Consider the following 23,464-nt stretch of genomic DNA (forward strand, 5'->3'; position numbering starts at 1 on the left):
ACTTCCTAACTAATTAACTGAGTATGAAAAGCTTTTATGCCTCTGATACTCCACACTGGATGATCATCTTCTATAATCCTCTTCCTGCTATAAAGAGTTTGCGATAGAAAAGGGTTGTACCCTCTCTGATCTCCTGGTAACTCGTCTGAGAGATCTCCTCCTGCATCATCCACTCCCTTGCTGTTCACAAGTTTCAAATGAGCACAGAGGCACCCTCAAGAATCGAGATCCTTATTACCACGTTTCTTTTTGCTGCTGAAACCTGCGGGTTCAGTCTATGGCATTTTAAGCTACTAAAAGTCAGGACTGTTGGGGTCCAGACAGACTCTTTGCCTCTGAACCCTCACTTTCCGTTGTGCAGCTGGCTCAGAGAATTGAGATGAACACTGTCAAAAATAAAGCCATTATTTCAGCTGGGTGTCCCCACATTCCTGCTGTCACTGCTTCCAGAGGCAGCAGAATGAAATGGGGCCAGAGGTAATTTTGCCTCCATCAACACTCACCACTCCTCCCAAACTTCTTCACAGGCAATAGTAACACTGGCCTGGCAGCTATTAAAATTGTAAGTATTAAGAAAATAGAACCTTGTCATTGTTTTGAAGGGTGGGCGTGCCCTCAGATATCTGGGTAGCAGAGGCTTCACAGCTCAAGGGAAGGACCGCTAACTGCAGTGAAGAACCTGGAGAAGGCCACCAGAAATCCTTCCAAAACACACTGCAATCAGATCGCCTCTCACACGGCCCAGCTGAATGGCAGGTGACTTTCCATGGCAGTGTGTGTCGTTTGCTGTCCAGCTCATTTGTTTTATAACAATATATAACCTAAGAAAGGAGACATCTGGCACTGGAAAACACGATGCCTTCTGCTGTTATGCATATAGCTCATATTGGTGCACCACGTGATTGGGGTGACGGGAAGCTACGTGATCCGGTCAGACTAGGTGCATCTGAAACTACTGTTTTTTCAATGCTGTTTAGAGTCCAGAAGTGATTATAAAATGGCTGTATAACAGGCTAATCCCAAGTAAGTTATGATACAGAAAAGGGGAACGACAGGTCCTGTTGGGGACCTGAATGACCATGACAGTAAAGACTTGGGAGAGAAAGGCCTGGATCTGAATAGGTGAATGCTCCATTTAGGTAACAGAAGAAGAAAGGTGGCTGATTCCAGCTGTGGTGGGGATAAGGCTAAAACAATCATATCTGGTTTAGGATAATGTCGAAGCCTGATACCTGAGTTCACTCCTTGTGATGGCCTCACCCTGATCAAGGCAAATGGTCTCCAAAGCTGATGATGTCTGTTGCATCTCTGAACAGAGTATGCTGGTGCCTGGAATATTTGTAGGGCTAAACCTGCCAGTTAGTAAAGACCCCTCAAAATTTTTGCTGCCTCCAAGTTTTCCTCTCCTTCTTCAAACATGGTCAGTTCTGGTCATGTGTATCAAATTAGCCAGCAAAAGGCCTTTTTAGAACATCCAAACGTTCACCCCAGTCTCATCCTAAACAGATAATAATCCTCATTGAACAGAGAACAACTTTTCTTAAGCTCCATCTATTGTTCCTACTGAGGCTGTACAGTAGCTGGCTCCCCTCTGCTAGAAACAAAGCCAGCTCTTCCACGGAGCAGTCCTTATCCCCACCTCTTTTTACTAGCTCTAAGGTGTCCCCAGTTTTTTCTGTCTCCAGTAAAAGCTTCTGTCTGCTGCCTGCTGGTAATTACAGGCCACTAAGATTAAATGCATGTTAATAACACAAATGAAAAATGCTCCTTCAGGCAAAGCTTGCTTTACTGTGAACTGCATTCCAGAAACCCTCAGCCATGTCTCACTCTCAGAGTTAGGATGTACCCAGAACTTGTAAAGCCAGAATGCCTGTGCGTTACACTCCCCCTACTCACTCATCTGCCACAGCAGGAACCAGGCAAGATCCCTGGAATACAAGAATATTCTTCACGTTTATAACATTAATGCTTTCGATGTCTGTTCTGTACAACTGTTCTTCAAACACCGTATTTCCTTTCTCTGGTAACTGATTTCAGGTTCTCTATCAGCCGGCTCCCCTGCATGCATCCATGAGGTCTAGCAGACTCACAGGGAGCGATGTCAGTGTGCAGACCTTGGAAATCTGCAAAGTCCCTTCTAATCCTGTCCCCGCAATTACCTACAAATTTTTAAAGGTAGGCTCAATAACTTGTCTCATGAACCTCTGCAGACAAAGTATTTTTTCATTATTCCCCTTTTTATGTTGCCATGAGTCACATTAGGTTTTTTTTGCCAGTAGTATCACAGAAGTTCATGCTGCCATGGAGAAACAGCATCTAAATCTCCTTCAGAGACTCCATTCAAGTATTGTCTTCACTGAGATAGTAAAGCCCCATGCAAAATCATTAAAACTCTTAATGCATTTTGTCTGAATACAGCTCGTTTATCAAATACCCTGTATCGTTGCTCTGTTTTCATCATTACTTATCACTCCACTAATGTTTGTGTTGGTGCAGGTTCTATCGGCGCTATCTCGTGTGTATTTCCAGAACACACATAAAAATGTTTAATAGCTCCTGGCATAGAATTGTTTCCTGTAGAAACTCACTAGGAATTTACCGAGTCAGTAAAGATCTGTGTTAAAAGCTTCTCATTCGGCAAGAAAGTACTTAACAGATGCTTCTTGGTGCTATAGAAATGTTAAACACAGCCATTCAACTTACTATTGCATGAGACTGATGAAAAATAAAATATACTACCTCTATGCAGTTCCTTCTATTAGCCACCCCCTCAAAATGAACAATTTTCTCTGACAATTTACATGCCATAAAACTATCATTTAATTGTTTCTGGTTTTGAGGATTTTACCTGGAGCTAAGGTCATGCTAACTGTTCAACAGTGCCCCAGGGCGTCACGTCTACTTCTTTCATTGTACTGGTGGAACGTAAAAGAAACTTAAGAGAAATACTCATTCCCTTGGGAAGGGTGGCTTGCAAAGCAGCTCCTGTTTGCTTTAGGAGTCAGTAAAAATAAGAGGTATGTTTTATCTTAAGAACTAGGAAACATCACAAACTTGAAGCTGCCTGCTCAGCAGGCTGCCCTTCTATGTATAGAAATGTCAAGATGTCAGTGTATTGTAGCCATTCCGATTAAGCCTTTTATTTCATGCATCCCTGTTCCTCCATTTCTGAAACAACCTGTGCGTGAAAATGACTGCCTGTTCTCACTACCATGCTAACAATTTCATACTCTTAAAAAGCAGGACTTAATAGCACTGAAAAGTGAGTGGATGGGGGGACAATTTAGGACACTTCAGATCCAACTTATGAAACTTTTTATTTCAACGGTACATTAAGCTCAGCTACTACTACTACTACGCTAAAACATTCACAGCTCATTTAATCATTGAATCCTAGCTCTGCAAAAGCCTGTGTCTGGATCTATGCCCACTAACACCACAGCCACAAGCTCTAGTACTGTCCAGCAGTGTGCAGTCATTGGAGGGGGGGGGGGAAACAATCAGCTTAAAAGCTGATTCTAAATAATTCTAAAAGATTTTAAAGAATCAGCCGTTTCTACAGCTTTTGAACTGGGATGCTGATTTTTCATACAAAGTAGCCATATACATACTGTGCTGCTGAACCGAAACTTTCCAAATCTCTGCTGGATGCAAGCAGGTTATCCAGGTTTCAGCAGCACTTGTGGGAGCATGCACCAGCCCTCCCCTCACCCTTTCATTTCCTTGGCCTACAGCAGATGCAGCAAGGCTAACTTCTTCTTTCACATGCAAGTTGAGGCTTACAAGTGAAATTTTTTCCAATCTAGAGGCCAGTCCCACTTTTCACAGTGACACCATTTAGACTGTCAAATCCTTGAGACTTAGTTTGCACTTAGAGGCAGTACAAAAGAAGCTCGGGCACCAAAACACTGGCCTGCCTTCCTTCTCCTCGAAGGCCTGCGTGGGTTTCAGCCCAGGCCCAGGCCCTGCGGGGCGGGCAGCGGGGGGGGCACTCTGGCTGCGGTAGGACCCTGTAAAGGTGCTAGAGGCAGGCTGAGCGCGCTTTCCGGGGGGCAGCCTGCCAGGCACACCTCCGCCGCCCTCCGGCCCTCAGCAGCTCCCGGCCGACGCCCAGACGCCGCTCCGGCTCCGGCTCCAGCCCGCCGAGCCAAGCCGCTCCACCACTCGCCCCCCCTCCCTTCTTCCTCCTCGCTTCTTCCTCCTCCGCCCCTCAAAGCCTCCCCAGGCCACGTGCACCCCACAGCGACTAACGCGGCCGCCGGCCATTGGCGGTGACAGTGCGCGAGCGCTGGCAAAGCCAATGGGCGGTGGCCACGGCTGGGAACGCGCGGCGCGTGGGCGGGGGGGCGGGGCGAGCAGGCTGTAGTAGCGGCGGCAGAGGGAGCGGCGACAGCCATGGGGGCGCGGGCCGTGGGCCGACTCTGGTGGGGTAGGAGCCGTGGGCGGCGGGGGCTGCTACTGAGAGGATGGGGGCCGCCGGGGCTGCCTTGGAGGGGGGCGGCTTCCCCCTTCCCTGGCCCCGCCGGGCGTCTGGGCTCGTCGCGGTGGGAGGGTGCCGGGCTGAGCGGGCGGCCGCTGGGCACGGGCTCGGAGCCGCCGTGCGCCTGTCTCCCGCTCGCGGGGGAAGGCTCCGGGTGTCCAGCTCCGGGGCGGCCGGCGGCGGGGCTGGTGGAGTTGGAGGACAGTGCCCGCAGACGCGCTTCGGCCATGGCCGCTCCGAACCGCTGCGCCGCCCCCAGTTGCTTAGTGGGTTACTAGGGTGCAGGTAGGCGGCCTGAAGATCGCAGCAACACAAAAAATTAAAACCGTGCTTATCTCTCACCCTAATTAAAAAAAAAAGCAGCTTTGATTTCCAGTAAGCAGTGATGTTTTACTTGCCAGGCTGCCCTGACGTGGGAGCTAGTGCTGTAAGGGCAGAAGGGAATGAGTGAAGACAAAAGGAGTCGTCCGTGGGGAAGTGTACTTCCTCTTCCCCTCCCTCTGCTTCTGGGCTCTCTGTGCCGAAGAAACAGTAAACCTGTTAAGCGGTCCCCTTCGGACCCCTTTGTGGAGGTAGGGACGGTGCAGACAGCACTGCACGTTACCTAGCGGGGAAGGCTCTCGCTCACCGAGCGCACATGTGCAGGGATGTGCGAACTTAAGCACAGCAAGCTCCGCTACAGAAGGGGAGGGCATTTTAAGGAGGAAGTTCACAGAAGCATCATCCTGTAGCAAAAGCTTTTTTCACAGATCTTCAGAGTTACAACTTGGCTTTTCAATGAGGACTAGTATACTAGTATGGAGCTGTCATAGTCGGTTTAACAACGCTCCTGTTAATCGCTTATGTCAGAAAATAACTTTTGAAATCAGATTAGCTGAGATTTTTTTGCCTTAATATCAAGGACAGGTTTGTATTTTCCTGGCTTAGATGCATGTAGGAAAATGATCTTTTTATTTCCTAAAAATGAATTAAACCATGAATGTTTCACTATAGAAAGGGAAATTATGTCACCAGTTCATGAGTCATAGTTTAAAAAAAAAAAAGGCAGTGATGTGTGACGAAGTGAATGTCACCATGTACTTTATTTTGTGAGTTTCCTTTAGCAGATGTTTCTGCATAAGCTAGAACTTCTCTATTTGAAGTGACAGAAACAGCTGAGTGAACTCTGTTCAGCTTCTGATTGTATTCTGCCAGAGACATCTTTAGGTGATGCCAAAATATGCTCATTTCAATTTAATGGTCTCATTTTGTCTGGAGAAGGGTTTCTCTGTTGAGAGTGACTAACATTCAAGTAGCTTTTTCCATCCTTGTTTTCTTAGTCTACCCCAGCAGCAGCTGCTATTGTGGGTCACTGTAGCATGCTGTGACAGCCACAGATTGCCTTGGAAGTCAGTTGATCAGTGCTGATGAAGTGCTGTTTGTGTGTGGGACATAGCCAGTCTAACATGTAAATCTGATGGTGGAAACCAACTAAGATCACCCCAAAAGAAAAGGGTTAGGTCCTAGAGCTAGAAGAAGCCGTTAGAGGAGGGAGTGGTGTGATGGATTGGGTGCTGGGTTGCAGTGTGGCAATTGAGTCCTGATCTCTGGTTGGGTAACCTGGAAGATGTTATTTCTGTCAGCTTCTCACCTGCAGAATATAGGTGTAATGAAACTGGCTTTTCTTGAGCAGGACTGATAAAGCGTAGGTGATGCTGTTCAGTCTTGTACCATGTACCGTAGAGTTTCTGCATTACTGAATTGTATTTTCCTCTCACATACAGTCTTGAGAGAGAATGTGCAGCTTCCTATGCAAGTTATTAACCACTCGCAGCAAAGCTAATAATTTTTGCCTAGTTCTGAGCTCCTCCCAGTCTTTGGATTAAGAAGAGTCTTTTGCTATGTGGTTTTTGTTACACAAATGGTTGTCATCTTTCATCGAGTCATCTCTCAATCTCTCTGGCTAGGTACAAGGAAGGATTACAAGGTTTTATGTGCAAAGTCTAAAGCAATAAGATGATCCAGAAATGACCAGAAGTATAAAGTCTTTTGTAAGAGAAAACAATTTCTTTTAATGATTTGTATTTTTTAGCATGCTAAGAGTGCTTGAGTTGTTAACCAGTGAGATTTAGCTGTTCTCTAGTCTGTTGCTAGAGAGATAAACGAATGGTAGACCAAGATCCTTATGAGCAAGAACGAAGGAGCTCCTTACACTACCAGTACATCAAGTGCTGGTCCTAAAATCAGTGTAGCTGTACTAAGACTAGTTGGGACAGTCCTGCATTATGTGATCCTATGAAAGATGTGATTGAGTGCCTGCCTATGCCCAGAGGTGTGGGCAACTGGCTTAGGAGTTTCTGTGAGAAAGAACTGAAAGAAAATGTAGCTGATCGTGGGGATCCCCATGGAAGTTCTGCTGAGCTGGTACCAGTAGTAGTTAGGGTTGCAGCTTTGACAAAATGGTCTCTAGAGAGTCGTGGCAGGAGTGGCATAATTCCAGCTAGCTTTAGGCACAGAGAATATACTGCAGAATCATGATTTAAGTGAGAAGGGAAAGCGTATATCTTGCCTTAACTTCCATTTTTTTTCTGGTCAAACTGGAATCACTTTCTTCCCACCCACTGCTGATTTGCAGAGGATCGGGAGATGATTTAGCCATGGCAACAGGATAATCATAAATGTTCTGCAGGATTGCTGATTGCTTTGCTTTCTGTTCTAGGCACAATGAGCTGCACATTATTCCTGGCAGTTAATGGTTTATATTCAGCCAGTGATGATGTGATAGAGCTAACACCAACTAACTTCAACAAGGAGGTCATTCAGAGCGAGAGCCTGTGGCTTGTGGAGTTCTACGCCCCGTGGTAAGAATTACAGCTGCGTACTTGCTGTATGTACTTTTATCAACTCACCACAGCATAGGAATTTGGGACTGATCTGTCCAGGGTTTCACAGAATCATTAAGGTTGGAAAAGACCTTTAAGATCATCAAGTCCAACCATCAACACAACACCACCATGTCCTGAAGTGCCACGTCCACCCATTTTTTGAACACTTCCAGTGATGGTGACTCTACCATCTCCCTGGGCAGCCTGTTCCAATGCTTGACCACTCTCTCCATAAAGAAATTTTTCCTGATACCTAGTGTAAACCACCCCTGGCACAACTTGAGGCCATTTCCTTTCGTCCTATCGCTAGTTACTTGGGAGAAGAGACCAGCACCCACCTCGCCACAACCCCCTTTCAGGTAGTTGTAGAGAGCGATAAGGTCTCCCCTCAGCCTCCTCTTCTCCAGGCTGAACAACCCCAGTTCCCTCAGCCGCTCCTCATAAGACTTGTGCTCCAGACCCCTCACCAGCTTCGTTGCCCTTCTTTGGACACGCTCCAGCAACTCAATGTCCTTGTAGTGAAGTGTCCTTCTTGTTTTATTCAGTTGTTGGCAGTACAGTTACTGATTTGATGGCCTCATGACTAGCAAAATAGTTGCAGTTGTGATTCCTATTTTAAATATTTCCACAAGGGGAAAAGGCAGGAATTGGTTTCAAGTTGATAAATAGGGTATAATAACAAAACCTTCTATGCCATTTTGCTATTTGAATTCGTCTACTGAAATTAGTATTAAAAATGACTGATCCAAGTGCAGTAGGTAAGTGAGAAGGCCCCTCACTTCTGTCTTTCTGAACCTGATTCTAATGTGAAAGCAGAGATCTGAATTCACACTTAGAATTTCTGATTTCCATTGAAAAATACTGTCTTTGCATCTTAATTTAGCACCTCTATCTCCCATCCTGCTTATGTTTAGAGCATGGAGTTTCTTCCATGTAAGTTCTGGTGATGTATATTCCACCTTTGCACAAATCCTGTGTGCTATTGCCATCTGAAGCTTCAGTTTCTGGAGAAAGGGGCCTTTTGTTGCAACAGCCTGACTGTGTCTGGACTGAGAGGTTTAGAGGAAAGCTTACTGGGCCTCTTCTAGTGTTGTTGCAGCTTTACAGGCAAAGAGAAGCTTTATTGAACAGTGGTAATAAAGTGTAGAAGAGGTATAAGTAAATTGGCAGGCCTCTTTCCCTACAGACTTACGATGCTGTGCGTAAATACTAGTTGCCAGTTAACTGTTGGTCTTTTCCCCCAGACATCTCCAGGAGATGTGCCAAAAGCTCTTGCTAGTTAAGAAGTTACCTCTAGAATAATTTTTTTCAGGCCTCATCACAGGTCCGGATTAGCTTGCAACAAGCAGACTAGTGTGCAAAACTGGATTTTGGTGCTTACGTTTGCCTCTGTTAGGAAAGCCAGGTAGCTTTTGAGATGTGTGCATATGTGTGTGTATGCATATGCACTTACACATATGGAGGTTTTTCTTCAGAATTCTGAGCAATGATGTGGCACAGCCTCTTTCCCTCTTCACAAGTAGACCTTAAGTCTTGTGCAGTTTGCTGCAGGCGACTGTTCTGTAATTGCAAACCTAACAAGGCCATGCTGTACTCTGAAATAGTTATCAGATCAGAATGACAATTACTATTTTTTGGTTCTTCTTCTAAAAGGTGTGGTCATTGTCAAAGACTAACCCCTGAGTGGAAGAAAGCAGCAACAGCATTAAAAGTAAGTTTAACCTTTCAAATGTGCTTGTGGTAGTGGACTGAAGAGAATTTGGCTGTTTGTCATCTGGCTTGGGAAAATGGAGGTGGGGTTTGGTCCCCAAAGCCATATCACTTTAATCATACTTGTCCAGCTGGAGAAGGGGCCAATCAGAGGCGATTAAAGTCAGGATTTTTGTCTTTGTGGGGTTTTTTTGTTGTTGTTGTTGTTGGTTTTTTTTTTTAAGAAGCCATTGAATTGTAGGGGAAGCAAGTAAATTCTGTCCCTGTGGATTCCTATTACTGTTTTCCAGGGTTGCTTTTAACAGCACCAGAAGACTTTAGAATCCAGCCATCCCCCAAAATAGCATGTTTCTCTCTTACTCTTTCTGTCCTGTCACCTGCCTCTGAAGTACAGGAACAGCATGAACTGAGTATTTGAAAATAGCTTTGTAAGCTGTTGGTGATGAGTATTTCTCTAATTGCAGAAAACTTGGTCATGTAGTGATTTGCTGAACTGTTGCCTAGGTAAAAATATATTCCCCTTGAAAAAAAAAAAAGAAAGAAAAAAACCACAAAACTACAACAGAACAAAAAACCCACCCCAAACAAACAGAAAATCCAACTAAAAAAAAACAAACTCAAACAATTTAAAATTTAGTTTGTCAGGATGAAGAAAAAAATGGACATAAATGGTGTTCTGTAGTTTAATGCTTTTTGGGGATAACACCTCTTTTACGGTGACTTGTTTCCCTAACGTCCTACTAACTGTCTCTAGCATGCACAGAGTGTAAAATGTGTTAAATCACTGTAGAAGTCTTGTCTTAGTTTTTGTTTTTGTTTCCACAGGGTGTAGTGAAAGTAGGTGCAGTAGATGCTGATAAGCATCAGTCCTTGGGTGGACAATATGGTGTCAGAGGGTTTCCAACTATCAAGATATTTGGAGCCAACAAAAACAAAGCAGAGGATTATCAGGGTAATTGTGATCCTCTTTCATATATTGCATATCTAAAAAATTCCCTGGTTACAGTAATTACGGTAGCTGTTAATGTGTCTTGTGTGGTGTTTCCATCCTGTCTAGTGCTTGTAGTAACTGAGAGACAGATGGGTGGGACTTGTTTGACCAAATTTATAGAGTCATAGAATCTTTGGGTTGGAAGGGACCTTTAAAGGTCATCTAGTCCAATCCCCCTGCAGTGAGCAGGGACATCTTCAACTAGATGAGGTTGCTCAGAACCCTGTCCAACCTGACCCTGAATGTCTCCAGCAATGGGGCATCTACCACCTCTCTGGGCAACCTGTGCCAGTGTCTCACCACCCTCACGGCAAAAAATTTGTTCCTTGGATCTAGTAGAAATCTGCCCTCTTCTAGTCTAAAACCATTACTCCTTGTCCTACCTCTACAGGCCCTGCTAAAAAGTCCATCCCCATCTTTCTTCTAAGCCCCCTTGAAGTACTGGAAGGCTCCAATAAGGTCTCACCAGAGCCTTCTCTTCTCCAGGCTGAACAACCCCAACTCTCAGCTTGGTCTCACAGCAGAGGTGTTCCATCCCCCTGATCATTGTTGTGGCCTCCTCTGGCCCCGCTCCAACAAGTTCATGTCTTTCCTGTGCTGAGGGCTCCAGAGCTGGATGCATGTCTGAGTGTGGGCTAGCAATACCACCTGTAGTTTGTAGTTGGTAGAGGTTTGATAGGAAGTTCCAAAGAAGAACTTGTTTACTGGGAGCTTGCCACAGTCGCCCCCCTATCGGATAAAGTGGGTAGTTAAAAAGTGAAGTCAGTCCTGCTGCTTGTGTTTAAGTCAGTGATGTCCCACTGCTAGTACCATGTCGCTCACAACACAGCCTTGCTTTTCCAGAAGGATCCCTAGGGTGAGGGAGTATTAAATCTGTAATTAAGTCAGTGGCCTGCCTTAAACTGGCTTTTTGGTGCTTTAATCACTCATTTTGCTGTGTTGCAGGTGGTAGGACAAGTGATGCCATTGTTGATGCTGCTCTGAGTGCTCTTCGGTCCCTGGTGAAAGACCGTCTTAGTGGCAGAAGTGGAGGATATAGTTCTGGGAAACAGGTATTTGAGGGAACGTGTGGGTTTGTTGTCCACTGGAGACTGTCCTCTATGGGAGAACAGAGCTTGTGCTCCTGACTGTTCACAGAATAGTTGAAGTTGGAGCGGACCTCTGGAAGTTGTCTAGTCCAGCCCCCTGCCCAGTGCGAGGTCAACTAGAGCAGATTGCTCAGGGCTATGTCCTGTCAAGTTGTATCTCCAAGGTCTGAGGCTCCACATAGACTGGACTCTTTGGGCAGCCTGTTCCAGTGTTTGACCACCCTCGCAGTATAAAAGTTTTCTTTTATGTTTAAATGAAATTCTTGTATTTCAGCTTACGCCCTTACTGCTTGTCCTGTCACTGGGCATTGCAGAGAAGAGTCTGCTTTATATATGTGGACAGGATCCACACTGAGCCACCTTTTTTCCAGCTGAGCAATCCCAGCTTTCTCAACCTTTCATATGTCAGATGCTCAGAGCCCTTAGTCAGCTTTGACCTGTGACTGGACTTGCACCAGTATGTGCATGCTTCTTATACTGGGGAGCCCAGAACTCGACCCAGCACCCCAGACATTTCACACAGTGCTCAGCAGAGGGAAAGATCATCTCCCCAGACCTGCTGGCAACTCTGCCTATAGCAGCTCAGGTGGCTGTTGGCCACCTTTTGCCACAGAGTGTGTTGCTGGCTTATGTTCAGCTTGTCCACCAGGACCCTCAGGTTCCTCTCTGAAAAGCTGCTTTCCAGCTAGTCAGTCCCCAGCATGTACTGGTACATGGGGTTATTCTTCCCTAGGTGCAAGATTTGCATCTCCCTTTGAACTTTGAGGTGGTTCTTAGCCCCATGCTCCAACTGGTTGAGGTACCATTTGCGTAGTCCCAGTCTAAGATACATGGATGAGTTTCTTTTAATTTGGTAGTGTTCTGAAGTTGGCTTGCTGGATTTCTCCCTGAAGGTAGCTTGGAAAGCCTCTGGTTCCTACTACTATTTGTAAATCATGGAGCAAGTACACTCTGATGTACTCAGGTTGGCCAGATAGAAGACCTGAGTGGACTGTACCCTGTAGTGTGTATTGCACTCACACGGTTGTTTTGCCTGAAAACCAGGATGGAGTGGGGTGGCAGGGTTGGAAAGCATTTTGTTCTTGGAGAACTGGGGAAGTGTTCTACATCTTCTCATGAGTCAGTTTGACCTGATTTTTCTCTTTTTTTAATTTTTTAAGAGAAGGTTCACTTGCTGTTTCTTGAAAGTGCTGTGGGAGTGGGCTGCGTGTATTGTCAGTTCTAAAATGAAAAAGTTGTATGACCTAACACTGCCTGTTTGTGTCTCATTCAAATAAAGACCATTTGGTACAACATGACACACAGGAGATGGCTTGTGTGGGAAACCAGTTTTGGTTACTTCTTATGTGAGGGTCTGTTTGTTTCTTACAGAGCCGAGAGAGCGGAGGTGGAGATAAGAAGGATGTGATTGAGCTGACTGATGACAGCTTTGATAAGAACATCATAAATAGTGATGATGTGTGGATGGTGGAGTTCTATGCCCCATGGTGTGGGCACTGCAAAAAGTAAATGAGGCTTTTCTTTGACAATTCAGTTCCCATCATTACTCATTAGTAATCCCCTAAAAGGCACCTTGCATATCTGGTGTATCAGAAGCGGGGTTTTCCATAAGCTGTTCTAGCAAAAATGTGTGGGCTTCTCTTGCTCAGGGCACCTTGGTGCTGCTTTGGCTCCACTCCTCCTTAGCCGTAAAACTCCCAGTTACCAGTGGTAGTAAGATGCAGAAGTTACACTGAACTTATCATTCCTTCAGATGTGGGACTTGAGTCTCATTTGGAATAATCCACCTAACCGTCACTCTCTGCGGAGATTTACACTTTTCATGGGTGGAGTATGCTACATAATGTTGGAATGTGGTATTCTTTTGCGAACTCTGACCTGAGAGCATTCGTAACTTTTGTTTTTCAGTCTGGAGCCAGAATGGGCAGCTGCTGCCACTGAGGTGAAGGAACAAACAAAGGGAAAAGTAAAGCTGGCTGCAGTAGATGCAACAGTCAATCAGATGCTGGCAAGCCGATATGGGGTGAGTGTGCTCTGCAGTGGTTACAGTCTCCTTTCCATCTCTAGTAAGTCAGACTTCCTTTTAATGCTTACTGAGCTGTTTCTTAATCTGGTAGCACAAATGTTTTGTGCTAAAAATAATGTTGAGTGACACGTACTATTTTTCCACACATAATTTATTCCTGAATGTCAGTAATATTACAAATAAATGGGGTGAAAGGAATAGAATAAATCTGGATGTTGCTGATGAAAAAGGCTGTTGCTTTCCCTAAGGTCTGGTATAGCTTTGTCATCTGAAGCGAGAGGTCTCCTTTCAGACTGTGTTTATGCTGGCTGGGCAGCTCCAGAACACACACCTGTACCTCTGCATCTTGGAGCCAGTTGTCAGGGATCACTCTGACAATATTAGCTGCCTAGGTCAGCTATACTGTGGGCAGAAAGTGAACTGACATTCCTTCATTTTTAATACAGTACAGGTAGCTTGTATAGTGTTTCCCTGTAAGTGCATATGGCTGGCAGTCAACAGGAGCACTGAACAGGTTTTACTGGAAGTGTAGCTTAAGGGAGTTTAAGGTCCACTTGTTGCCATGTGGGTACAGTGCTGTCTGCCTATAGTTAAACTGGGAAACTAATGTCTAAGAAATACAAAGAGTTAAGATAGTCCTTGTGGTACTTAAACCTGGTTGGTGTGTCTAAACTGAGATGAAACTATTGCTGATTCATCAGACCTAAAACCTGAAACAAAGTTTTGAATGGTTGTGCAAGTAGGAAGCTATGAAATTGTTGAAGTTCAGTCATAACATGCTGTGAGATTTGATTCATGTAGATGTTAAATCTCTTCCCTTTCTCAGTCTAGAACACGTCAGAGTAGCAGATAACTTCCCCCATAAATGTTCAGATTTATTTGAGCTGATGACTTAAACTTGTCTTGCAGATTCGTGGATTTCCCACAATTAAAGTCTTCCAGAAAGGAGAAGACCCTGTTGATTATGATGGTGGCAGAACTAGATCTGATATCATTGCTCGTGCTCTGGATCTGTTTTCTGATAATGCACCACCACCTGAGCTTCTCGAGGTACCTCTACATCGTTTCCTCAAATTGTTTTTCCATCATATTCTTTGCAGTAGTTTTTACAGGACTGTATTAACTGTAAATAAAAAAGCGTAGGTATGCTGCTAGCATACTGTTTTGCAGCAGAAATAGTCAAGGATGACAAGTCTGATCATTTAGCTTTCTGTTATTTAATTTTTACTGTGAATTGTTCACTGAATATGATCAGAATTGATATACTGAAGGCACTGACTGTGCTGGTGCCAGAGTTCCTGAATCCTCTCTTTGAGGCATGAGAGGGAAGGTTGGGCTCTATGCCCCATCTTTGTTTCTAAGAATGAGAGGGCAGGGTTTTGTAATTTGTAAGCCATCCATTAGGAGTTGCATGAGCTTGTTGTCCAAAAAACTCTAACCTTTCTATGGTGATTTGTAGTTTCAGCTTGATGTTGGTAGATTTGAAATGGTGATCGGTTGTCTTGCATGCACCCCACTTCAGAGACAATCCATGGGGATGCAGGAAGAAAAAAATAATTATACCATTAGTAAACATCATTCTAAAATTTCTTTGTAAAATTTCATCTTTATCTAACTCTTTTAAAATTTCTACTTTCTGTATGCTTTGTAATGTACATAATGCTAATATAGTAGTACATGCATGTAATTGATATACATATATTGGGGCTGCATGCTTAGAAATTTCTTTACTGGTAGAGGTGCACAATCAAAGTTTGAAGACCACTGACGTAGATGTGATCTACCTTAAAAAGGAATCTATTTAATTGACAATAACATAGCCATGCCAGTTTTGTGTCCTCATCTTCAGCAAATGCTGCACCCTGCTGGCCCTCCTTATACTAGCAGCACCATGGGTGAAACGTACAGGCATATGCATAGGTCTGGGTGCGCTGTTTGCAGTGACTTATAATTAGAGCAGTATTTGGTTTATACCAGCCCTGATCCAAGGACAGTGATTTGGAGCAAGAAGTGGCATCTTACTGTGATGTTTGGGACTGCTTTCTTTCCTGTTGCTGCAAGTCTTAACTGAAGACTTGTGAACTCTTTGTAATTACTTGTGTTGGACTAGTGGACAAGGGTAGGCTTGTAAGCTTTTGTGTCAAGTTGGTTCAGGTGTTTATAGGATGGAGTTGATGGGCTCTTTGAGGGAATTATAGTCACAGCTGGGTAATGAAGTCTTACTTAATCAATGACTTTCTGCCACTTTTTTCTAGATAATTAGTGAAGATGTTCTGAAGAGTACCTGTGATGCTCATCAGCTCTGCATCATTTCTGTCCTGCCTCATATTCTCGACACAGGTAGACATACAAACAAGCAGGTTTCTGTATGAATTTGTCAGTCAAAGCATGTAGTTGTGTTTTTCAATATGTCCAATTCTGTCTGACAAACAGGAGCTTCAGGGAGGAATTCTTACCTGGATGTCATGTTAAAAATGGCTGAAAAATACAAAAAGAAAATGTGGGGGTAAGTGTCATTGTAGACTGCTCTTCTTGAAAAAGATGTGAGCATTTTTAGAGGTAATGGGAAAGAATCTTGTATGGTAGTGACTTATCTGCAGATAGAACTGTTCCTTGTTCAGGATAGCATATCTTGGTATTTCACTAGCTATACTGCAGGAGGGGGTGTTATGGCTTTAGAATAAACTGTTGAATTGTGTTCTTTTTATCCATCTCTCAAATCCTGCATTTACAAGTGATATCTAAACATTAATGAGATCAAATTAAGCATATTTTACTCCTCTCCTGAACACTAAAATATTTTAGGGCAGTGTTTATCTGATTTCTTTTAGAGTCTGAGTCAGTCTGCCAGTATGAGCATTGAATTCTCAAAACAGCAAATAGCAATTTGCTAACAAATTTCATACTGTCAAAAGAGCAGGCCAGCAGGATTTGCCTCTTCTCCTCCTCTTGAATGGAGGTTAGGATCTCTGGGAACTGAGAGTTGTTTTGACATGCTGACTGCTGTGAAAAGAGGGCAAACTAGCATGAAACCCTGGGGTGAAATGCTAGGATCGGCTGATTCCAAAGGTTCCTCAGGGGACATGTTGAGCTTTAGAGCTACTGAGACCTAACCAGTGAGGTGAAACTAATACTGAGTTAAATATTGGTCTTGCAGTCTTTAGCCAGAAATCCTTTACAGTGGGATTTGGGTAGTACTTTGTCATGTTTAGTGTTGTGATTTGAGCTGGTTTAAACCTTGTTTAATACAGGCTAGTGTGCAGCAATTTGTTCAGATTGGTAACATAGTTCTTTCCCTGGATTGCCTTTCATGACTGTTCTTCTGATCCAGCTTGCAGTGACCATGGGGTTAGACAGAGGTGCTGTTCAGGAGGGGCTTTCTTCTGTTACATGGTTCAAAATTGGGACCCTGCTATTGCCTGCTTACTTCAGTAACAAATGGATGGGTTGACACTGTCAAGGGCAGTTCAGAGCCCAGCTTGAACTCTGCAGGGTTGCAGAGTATGTGTGACTTCTAAACAACTGTAAGGCCTATCCTCATTATTCATTTTATATTTTCTCTTTTCCTCAAGGTGGCTGTGGACAGAAGCAGGTGCTCAGTCAGATCTTGAGAGCTCTTTGGGGATTGGAGGCTTTGGGTATCCAGCAATGGCAGCTGTTAATGCTCGGAAGATGAAATTTGCCCTTCTGAAAGGATCATTCAGTGAGCAAGGGATTAATGAGTTTCTCAGGTATGAAATCTTTGACTTAAATCTTTCTATAATTGGGGCTGTGACTCTTCAGACCAAAATCAGGCTCTCCTGGATCAGGTGAGACTTGCAGAGTTAAGAGAATTAAGATGACGAGCATTCATTGGAGTAAGGGAATGATTTCAGTGACAATTGCAACTACTGCAATTTGGTGGCTCATGGCTTAGACGGATGTACTTTTCACTGGGTAAAAAACTGGATGACCGAGCCCAGAGAGTTGTGAATGGAGTTAAATCCAGTTGGCAGTCAGTCACAAGCTGTGTTCCCCAGGGCTCAGTTTTGGGGCTGGTTTTGTTTAATATCTTTATTGATGATATGGATCAGGGGATCTAGTGTTCCGTCAATAAGTTTGCAGATGACAGCAAATTGGGTGGGAGTGTTGATCTGCTGGAGGGTGGGTAGGAGGGCCCTAGGCAGGGATCTGAACAGGCTGGATTGATGGGCAGAGGTCAACTGTGTGAGGTTTAATAAGGCCAAGTGCCGGGTCCTGCACTTCGGTCACAACAACCCCATGCAACGCTACAGGCGTGGGGAGAAGTGGCTGGAGAGCTGCCCCATGGAAAGGGACCTGGGGGTGCTGGTTGACAGCCGGCTGAATACGAGCCGGCAGTGTGCCCTGGTGGCCAAGAAAGCCAACAGCGTCCTGGCCTGTATTGGAAGTAGTGTGGCCAGCAGGAGTAGAGAAGTGATCGTGCCCCTGTACTCGGCACTGGTGAGGCCGCACCTTGAATACTGTGTTCAGTTTTGGGCCCCTCACTACAAGAAGGACGTTGAGGTGCTGGAGCGTGTCCAGAGAAGGGCAACTAAGCTGGTGAGGGGTCTGGAGAAAGTCTTATGAGGAGCGGCTGAAGGAACTGTGGTGGTTCAGCCTGGAGAAGAGGAGGCTGAGGGGAGACCTTATCTCTCTCTACAACTACCTGAAAGGGGGTTGTGGTGAGGTGGGTGTTGGTCTCTTCTCCCAAGTAATCAGCGATAGGACGAGAGGAAATGGCCTCAAGTTGCGCCAGGGGAGGTTTAGACTGGATATTAGGAAAAATTCCTTTACAGAGAGAGTGGTCAAGCATTGGAACAGGCTGCCCAGGGAGGTGGTAGAGTCACCATCACTGGAAGTGTTCAAAAAACGTGTAGACATGGCACTTCGGGACATGGTTTAGGGGGCATGGTGGTGTGTTGATGGTTGGACTTTGATCTTAAAGGTCTTTTCCAACCTTAATGATTCTATGAGTAATAAAGCAGTCTCTATCTTTTTCATGGAATCTGAATGGTTTGCGTTGGAAGGGACCTTTAAAGGTCATCTAGTCCAATTCCCTGCAATGAGCAGGGACCTCTTCAACTAGGTCAGGTTGCTCAGAGCACTGTCCAACCTGACCCTGAATATTTCCAGGGATGGGGCATCTACCAACTCTCTGGGCAACCTGGGACAGTGTCTCACCACCCTCATGGCAAAAAATTTCTTCCTTGGATCTAGTCAAAATCTGCCCTCTCTAAGTTTAAAACAATTACCCCTTGTCCTATTGCTGCAGGCCCTGCTAAAAAGTCTGTCCCCATCTTTCTTGGAAGCCCCCTTGAAGTACTGGAAGGCTGCAAGAAGGTCTCCCCAGAGCCTTCTCTTCTCCAGGCTGAACAAGCCCAACTCTCTCAGCCTGTCCTCACAGCAGAGCTGTTCCATCCCTCTGATCATTGTTGTGGCCTCCTCTGGCCCCGCTCCAACAGGTCCATGTCTTTCCTGAGCTGAGGGCTCCAGAGCTGGATGCAGGACTCCAGGTGGGGTCTCACCAGAGACAAGTAGAAGGGCAGAATCCCCTCCCTCGACCTGCTGGCCACATTGCTTTGGATGCAGCCCAGGATGTGGTTGGCCTTGTGGGCTGCCAGCGCACATTGCCAGCTCATGTCCAGCTTTTCATCCACCAGTACCCCCAAGTCCTTCTCAGCAGGGCTGCTCTCCATCCCTTCATCCCCCAGCCTGTACTGGTATTGGGGCTTGCCTTAACCCTGCACTTGGTCTTATTGAACCTTATGCGGTTCACATGGGCCCATTCCTTGAGCTTGTCCAGGTCCCTCTGGATGGCATCCAATCCCTCAGGCATGTCAATCGCAAACTTGCTGAGGGTGCATGTGATCCCACTGTCTATGGCACTGATGAAGATATTAAAGAGTACTGGTCCCAATACGGACCCCTGAGGGACACCACTCATCACAGATCTCCATCTGTACATTGAGACATTGATCACTACCCTGTGGTTGTGACCATCCAACCAATTCCTTATCCACCGAATAGTCCACCCATCAAATCCGTATCTTTCCAAGTGAGAGAGAAGGATCTTGTGGGGGACCATGTCAAAGTCGCTCCATCATAGAAGACCACTAGGTTGGTCAGGCGGTATCTATTTAATTCAGTACTATGTAATTCAGCTGTGCATTCTGATTAGTAATTGGGAAGTTCCCGGTTTGTGAATCTAAATGGTTGCTGCTGAGGTTCTTGAGGTTCTGTATGTTGCTGTTCATGTTTCTGGTTCAGTCTGGTCCTGTCTTTCCCTTCCCCATTTCCCTGGCATCTGATAAACTTATTCAGGGAGCTGAAGCAATCCATTCTAAAACTTAGTAGCTCTTTGCTCAGCTCAAGTTCTCTGAAACTGCCTTTTGGGTAGCTGAGCAAGAGCCAGTGCTGAGAGGAATTGAATGGGAAAAAGAAATGAGGAGGAGGACAGAGGGCTGTAGCACCACTGAAACAGAGCAGCTAAACTTAAACTGTTACTTAAGCATGGTCAAAGTGAACTCTCCTTCTGGGTAAAACACCTGCTGTGATAAGGTGTATAAGAGCCTTTGAGAGCTTACATTAGCCACATTAGCTCCTTGTCCTTGCTTGGAGAATGGCAGAGAACAGTCAGAATTGCAAAAGAAAATACAAGAGTTTCCCCACCTTGCCGTAAGAAACACATTAATTGAACCCTGTTCCTGCTGGATTAATGGGAGCAGTTATTCTCTTACTTGTGTAAGTGATCACTTTCTTCTTGATGCCAAAAGGGGAGGTTCTCAGAATATCAAGTAAAACTTAGGATTTGGATGCAAGAAGAGTAATACCAGACAGTCTGTGCTAACGCATGTGAGAGAAATAATCTGCTTTTCTCAGATATGGCAAATTCTTTTTAGTCTATAAAATCCATTTTAGTCAAGCCTCTCCTGGTGAGGGTGGATGGTGCTTCCAGGACATAATGACCAACTTAACAGCTTATATTGCATTAGATAATTGGTTTGGTATTGTCTTACTATAGAGCAATACCTGCTGGAATACTCTCTTGACACTTCAGCTTAGCTGTGCTGCCTAGAGAAAAGCAGTACAATCACAGTTGATGTAGCTGGCTGTTAGCTCAGCTTGCTGCGTGCAGCTTTTGTAATCTTAATAAGCGGTCTCAAAAGTGTTGACAAAAATATGGAAATCAGCCCTGAGAAGAGCATTAAAAAGCATAAAAATTGTAGACTCCACCTAGGGAGGAATGCTTATTCAGTCTTACTTGCCTCTGAAAGTATGCCAAGGGATTAGCTCTTCAGGATTTTCATGTTATGCTTTTTGAGCAAGCCTAGCTAGCAAGTGCAAGATGGGGTGTCTCAAAGCAAAAGCTGGTTACCTCATACCCATTGTAATCTGTGGAGGCTTAGAGTCCGCTAAAAATGATCACTAGTGATTTCAAGTAATAGTTGCAGGTGACTTCCAAAACTAGAATTACAGGTTTCTCTTGGAGTTGTCTCAAGTGATATACAACATAATGTTAAAGGGGCTGTATTTGTTCATGAGTGTTACAAGGGGCACTGCTGACATATGAAGCAGTATAGCTCACATAATTTGTCTCTTTGGATCCAATTGTCAATTTGTAATGCTGCTTTAAGCGCTCTTTCACTTTCTGCTTCTTAATTTGAAAGGCTATTCCTTCTGGACAGTTTAGATTTGTTTCAAGAGATGCAAGCAGATTTCAAAGTTAACTTCCCTTTATCTGAAGCAGGCACTGTTCCACATGGATGGAGACTGGAGAAATTTCTTAAATTTAACTTGTTGGGTTTTTTTCCTCAGGGAACTATCTGTTGGTCGTGGCTCTACAGCACCAGTGGGTGGTGGAGCTTTCCCTAAAATTCATTCAGTTGAACCCTGGGATGGCAAAGATGGTGAGGTAAGAGGTGCTTCATCTCTAAAAGTGATTTGCTAGGATCAGAAGTGACTGGACAGAGTAACTAAGAACTGGCAATGTGAAAATTCTTGTTTTTCAAAGATTGTGGCAAGTTGTGTTTGATTTTTCCCATTATCTAAATCCATCTGCCAGATCAAACACCAGATTCGTTGTCTGACATTGTGGACAGGCACTCCTGTACAGTGGTAAGGATGTAATATGAAAGTTGAATCCCTTTGGGCTGGAGAATGTGTTACTACCCATGCTGAGTAAGGGAGGTGGTAGTGTATGCATTCAAGACCTGACCATTTGTGGAGACTTGGGCTCTGCAATATGCTGACCTTATCATCAAAGTCTTACTGTCAGAAAGTTTGTACGGTAGAGCCTGCGTAATAACACAGTGATTATGTATGTTCTTGAGGTTCAACATTTTCTTTAAAAAAAACAAAGTTAGTACAATCCTTTGATCTACTTTAGATGGTATTAGAATGTAGAATGTGGTAGTAGCTTTGTTACATAGTTTATCTGTATTTGCCTTTATCTGGGGTATTTTTATTAGCAGAAAACAACCTTCTAGTGTAAACTGTGATTGCTTGTCCTGTGCTTAATAAGCTTTGAGTTTTTGTGAATGAAAGATGACAGGCAGGAGCTTTACTCTCAGGATGAAGTAAGCATCTTTCGAAGTCAGTGATGTCCCAGTGTTAAGCGCTTCTAAACATGTGCTCAAAATCTTCCTGTTCTCACAGCTTCCGGTTGAAGATGATATTGATCTCAGTGATGTGGATCTGGATGACTGGAATAAAGATGAGCTGTGAGATCTTCAGGAAACTTATTTTCTTGGGAGAGTTTGTGCAGCAGTTTGCAACCTGGTTCACAATCAAATGGATATTCCAGTGGCCTTTTTATGGAGAAATAGCACGTGACACGCTGTGCTATTTGATGCACTGCAGCAGTGAACTGTACGCACCTCAAGACAACATTGCAGAAATTCTATGAATTGTCATAACCAGTAAACTTGATTGTATTCTGTGTAACAAATATTTTGAGGACAACATGGATATTTCTTTGGAACATCTTGGTTTTTATTTTGTGGATAGTGTGCCGTTTGAGTGTTACTGGAGGCTGTTAGTGTAACCAATTCTAAATGTGATTTTTTTTTTCATGGGGGTGGAACCTGGTCAGCTTCTGTTTCATTAAAGAATAAAACAAGGTATTTTTGACACACAGTGTTAGTCTTGTATAGAGTAACAACGGTGTACATGATAAAAGCTATCCCGTTTTGGATGACTCTTGAAAAATGAACTGTAGAATAGAGAGGCTAGTGGAGAGGGGAGTCCTAAACCACCCCCTTACTGTGAATGATCTTGACAGTTTGGCCTAAAGCCTGAGTAGATGGACAATCTTAGTTTAAATGCTCTGTAGTCTTCCTTTTCCTATTCCTTCTCAGGGGCTTTCTCTTTTCTTTGTGCCAGACTTTGTAAGATCATTAATACAATGGAAGTGGGGTTTCTGCTGCAATGGGAGACACTGGGAGCAGTTGGTCTTTTCCCCAGGATTAGCAGTGAAGCTAATCCCCAGGAGGATATGCAGGTGCTAACAGAAAAACACCATGGTGCTGTCTGCAGCAAATGGGATAATATTTCCTCACTTCCCATCTGGCATTGTTTTGATTTGAAATTGCTATTTCCTTGGAAGGGGAATCAGGACTGGGAATCGGGATGGCTACTGCTGCTTTTTTAATAAAAAATACTATTTTATTTTGTTGATCTACATGTCTTGTATATAGGTGTGGTCATAGACGTAGTCAGCTTGTTTATAAGTAAGGATGAAAGAACTGAAAAAGTTTCCCCTCCTTTCAAGGAGATAACTTAATATGGTATTTGTCATCGAGTGTCTGTAAGAGATCGCCCATACCTCGACCCTGTGAAAGGCAGTGTGAGAACCACCGGTAGCCGGCAGTAATGTGACTGCTGATTTGGGGCAGGAAATGGGCTCCAACTCTGTCATCCTAGCACATGAGATCTAATGGAGCTGTGCTAACTGAAACGTCTTGATAAGTACTTGGGACTAGAAGTCATGCTACACTAAATTCCACAGCAATTTCTTAGGAAAAGAAGGCTTTTCTTAAATTAAAAGAAAAAAACACAAAACACTTTGGGTTTTGCTCTGATACTTTCTTTCTGTTCTGTTTTTTTTGTTTGCTTTGTTAGAAAAACAGGACTGTACACACCTAGTAGCTCCATTAGCGACCATACGTTTTCAGTTGTTTTATTTCAAGTCCAATAGATATTCCATCTTTGTAATTTACAAAAAAAATAAATACTACCATAGAACCTCCTGCCTCTGAAACATGTTTTTGTAAAACTATGAACAAGAGAGATTATATTGAAGTCACT

At 44.2% G+C, this 23,464-nt stretch overlaps 1 protein-coding gene across 1 annotated transcript; it reads left to right on the forward strand.

The window, feature by feature from the left end:
• Positions 1-4,395: 4,395 nt before the first annotated feature.
• PDIA6 (protein disulfide isomerase family A member 6) lies at positions 4,396-21,883 on the forward strand (the record flags this gene model as incomplete). Its single annotated transcript, XM_081998662.1, has 13 exons — positions 4,396-4,429; positions 7,179-7,320; positions 8,998-9,055; positions 9,880-10,006; positions 10,991-11,097; positions 12,505-12,638; positions 13,042-13,156; positions 14,069-14,209; positions 15,415-15,499; positions 15,593-15,665; positions 16,732-16,890; positions 20,975-21,071; positions 21,815-21,883. 13 exons carry the CDS (start codon positions 4,396-4,398, stop codon positions 21,881-21,883), a joined length of 1,341 nt encoding a protein of 446 aa, XP_081854788.1.
• Between the last annotated feature and the right edge of the window lie 1,581 nt (positions 21,884-23,464).

This window comes from Phaethon aethereus (genome assembly GCF_964289735.1).
Source record: "Phaethon aethereus genome assembly, chromosome: 3".
Classification (NCBI taxonomy): Eukaryota; Metazoa; Chordata; class Aves; order Phaethontiformes; family Phaethontidae; genus Phaethon; species Phaethon aethereus.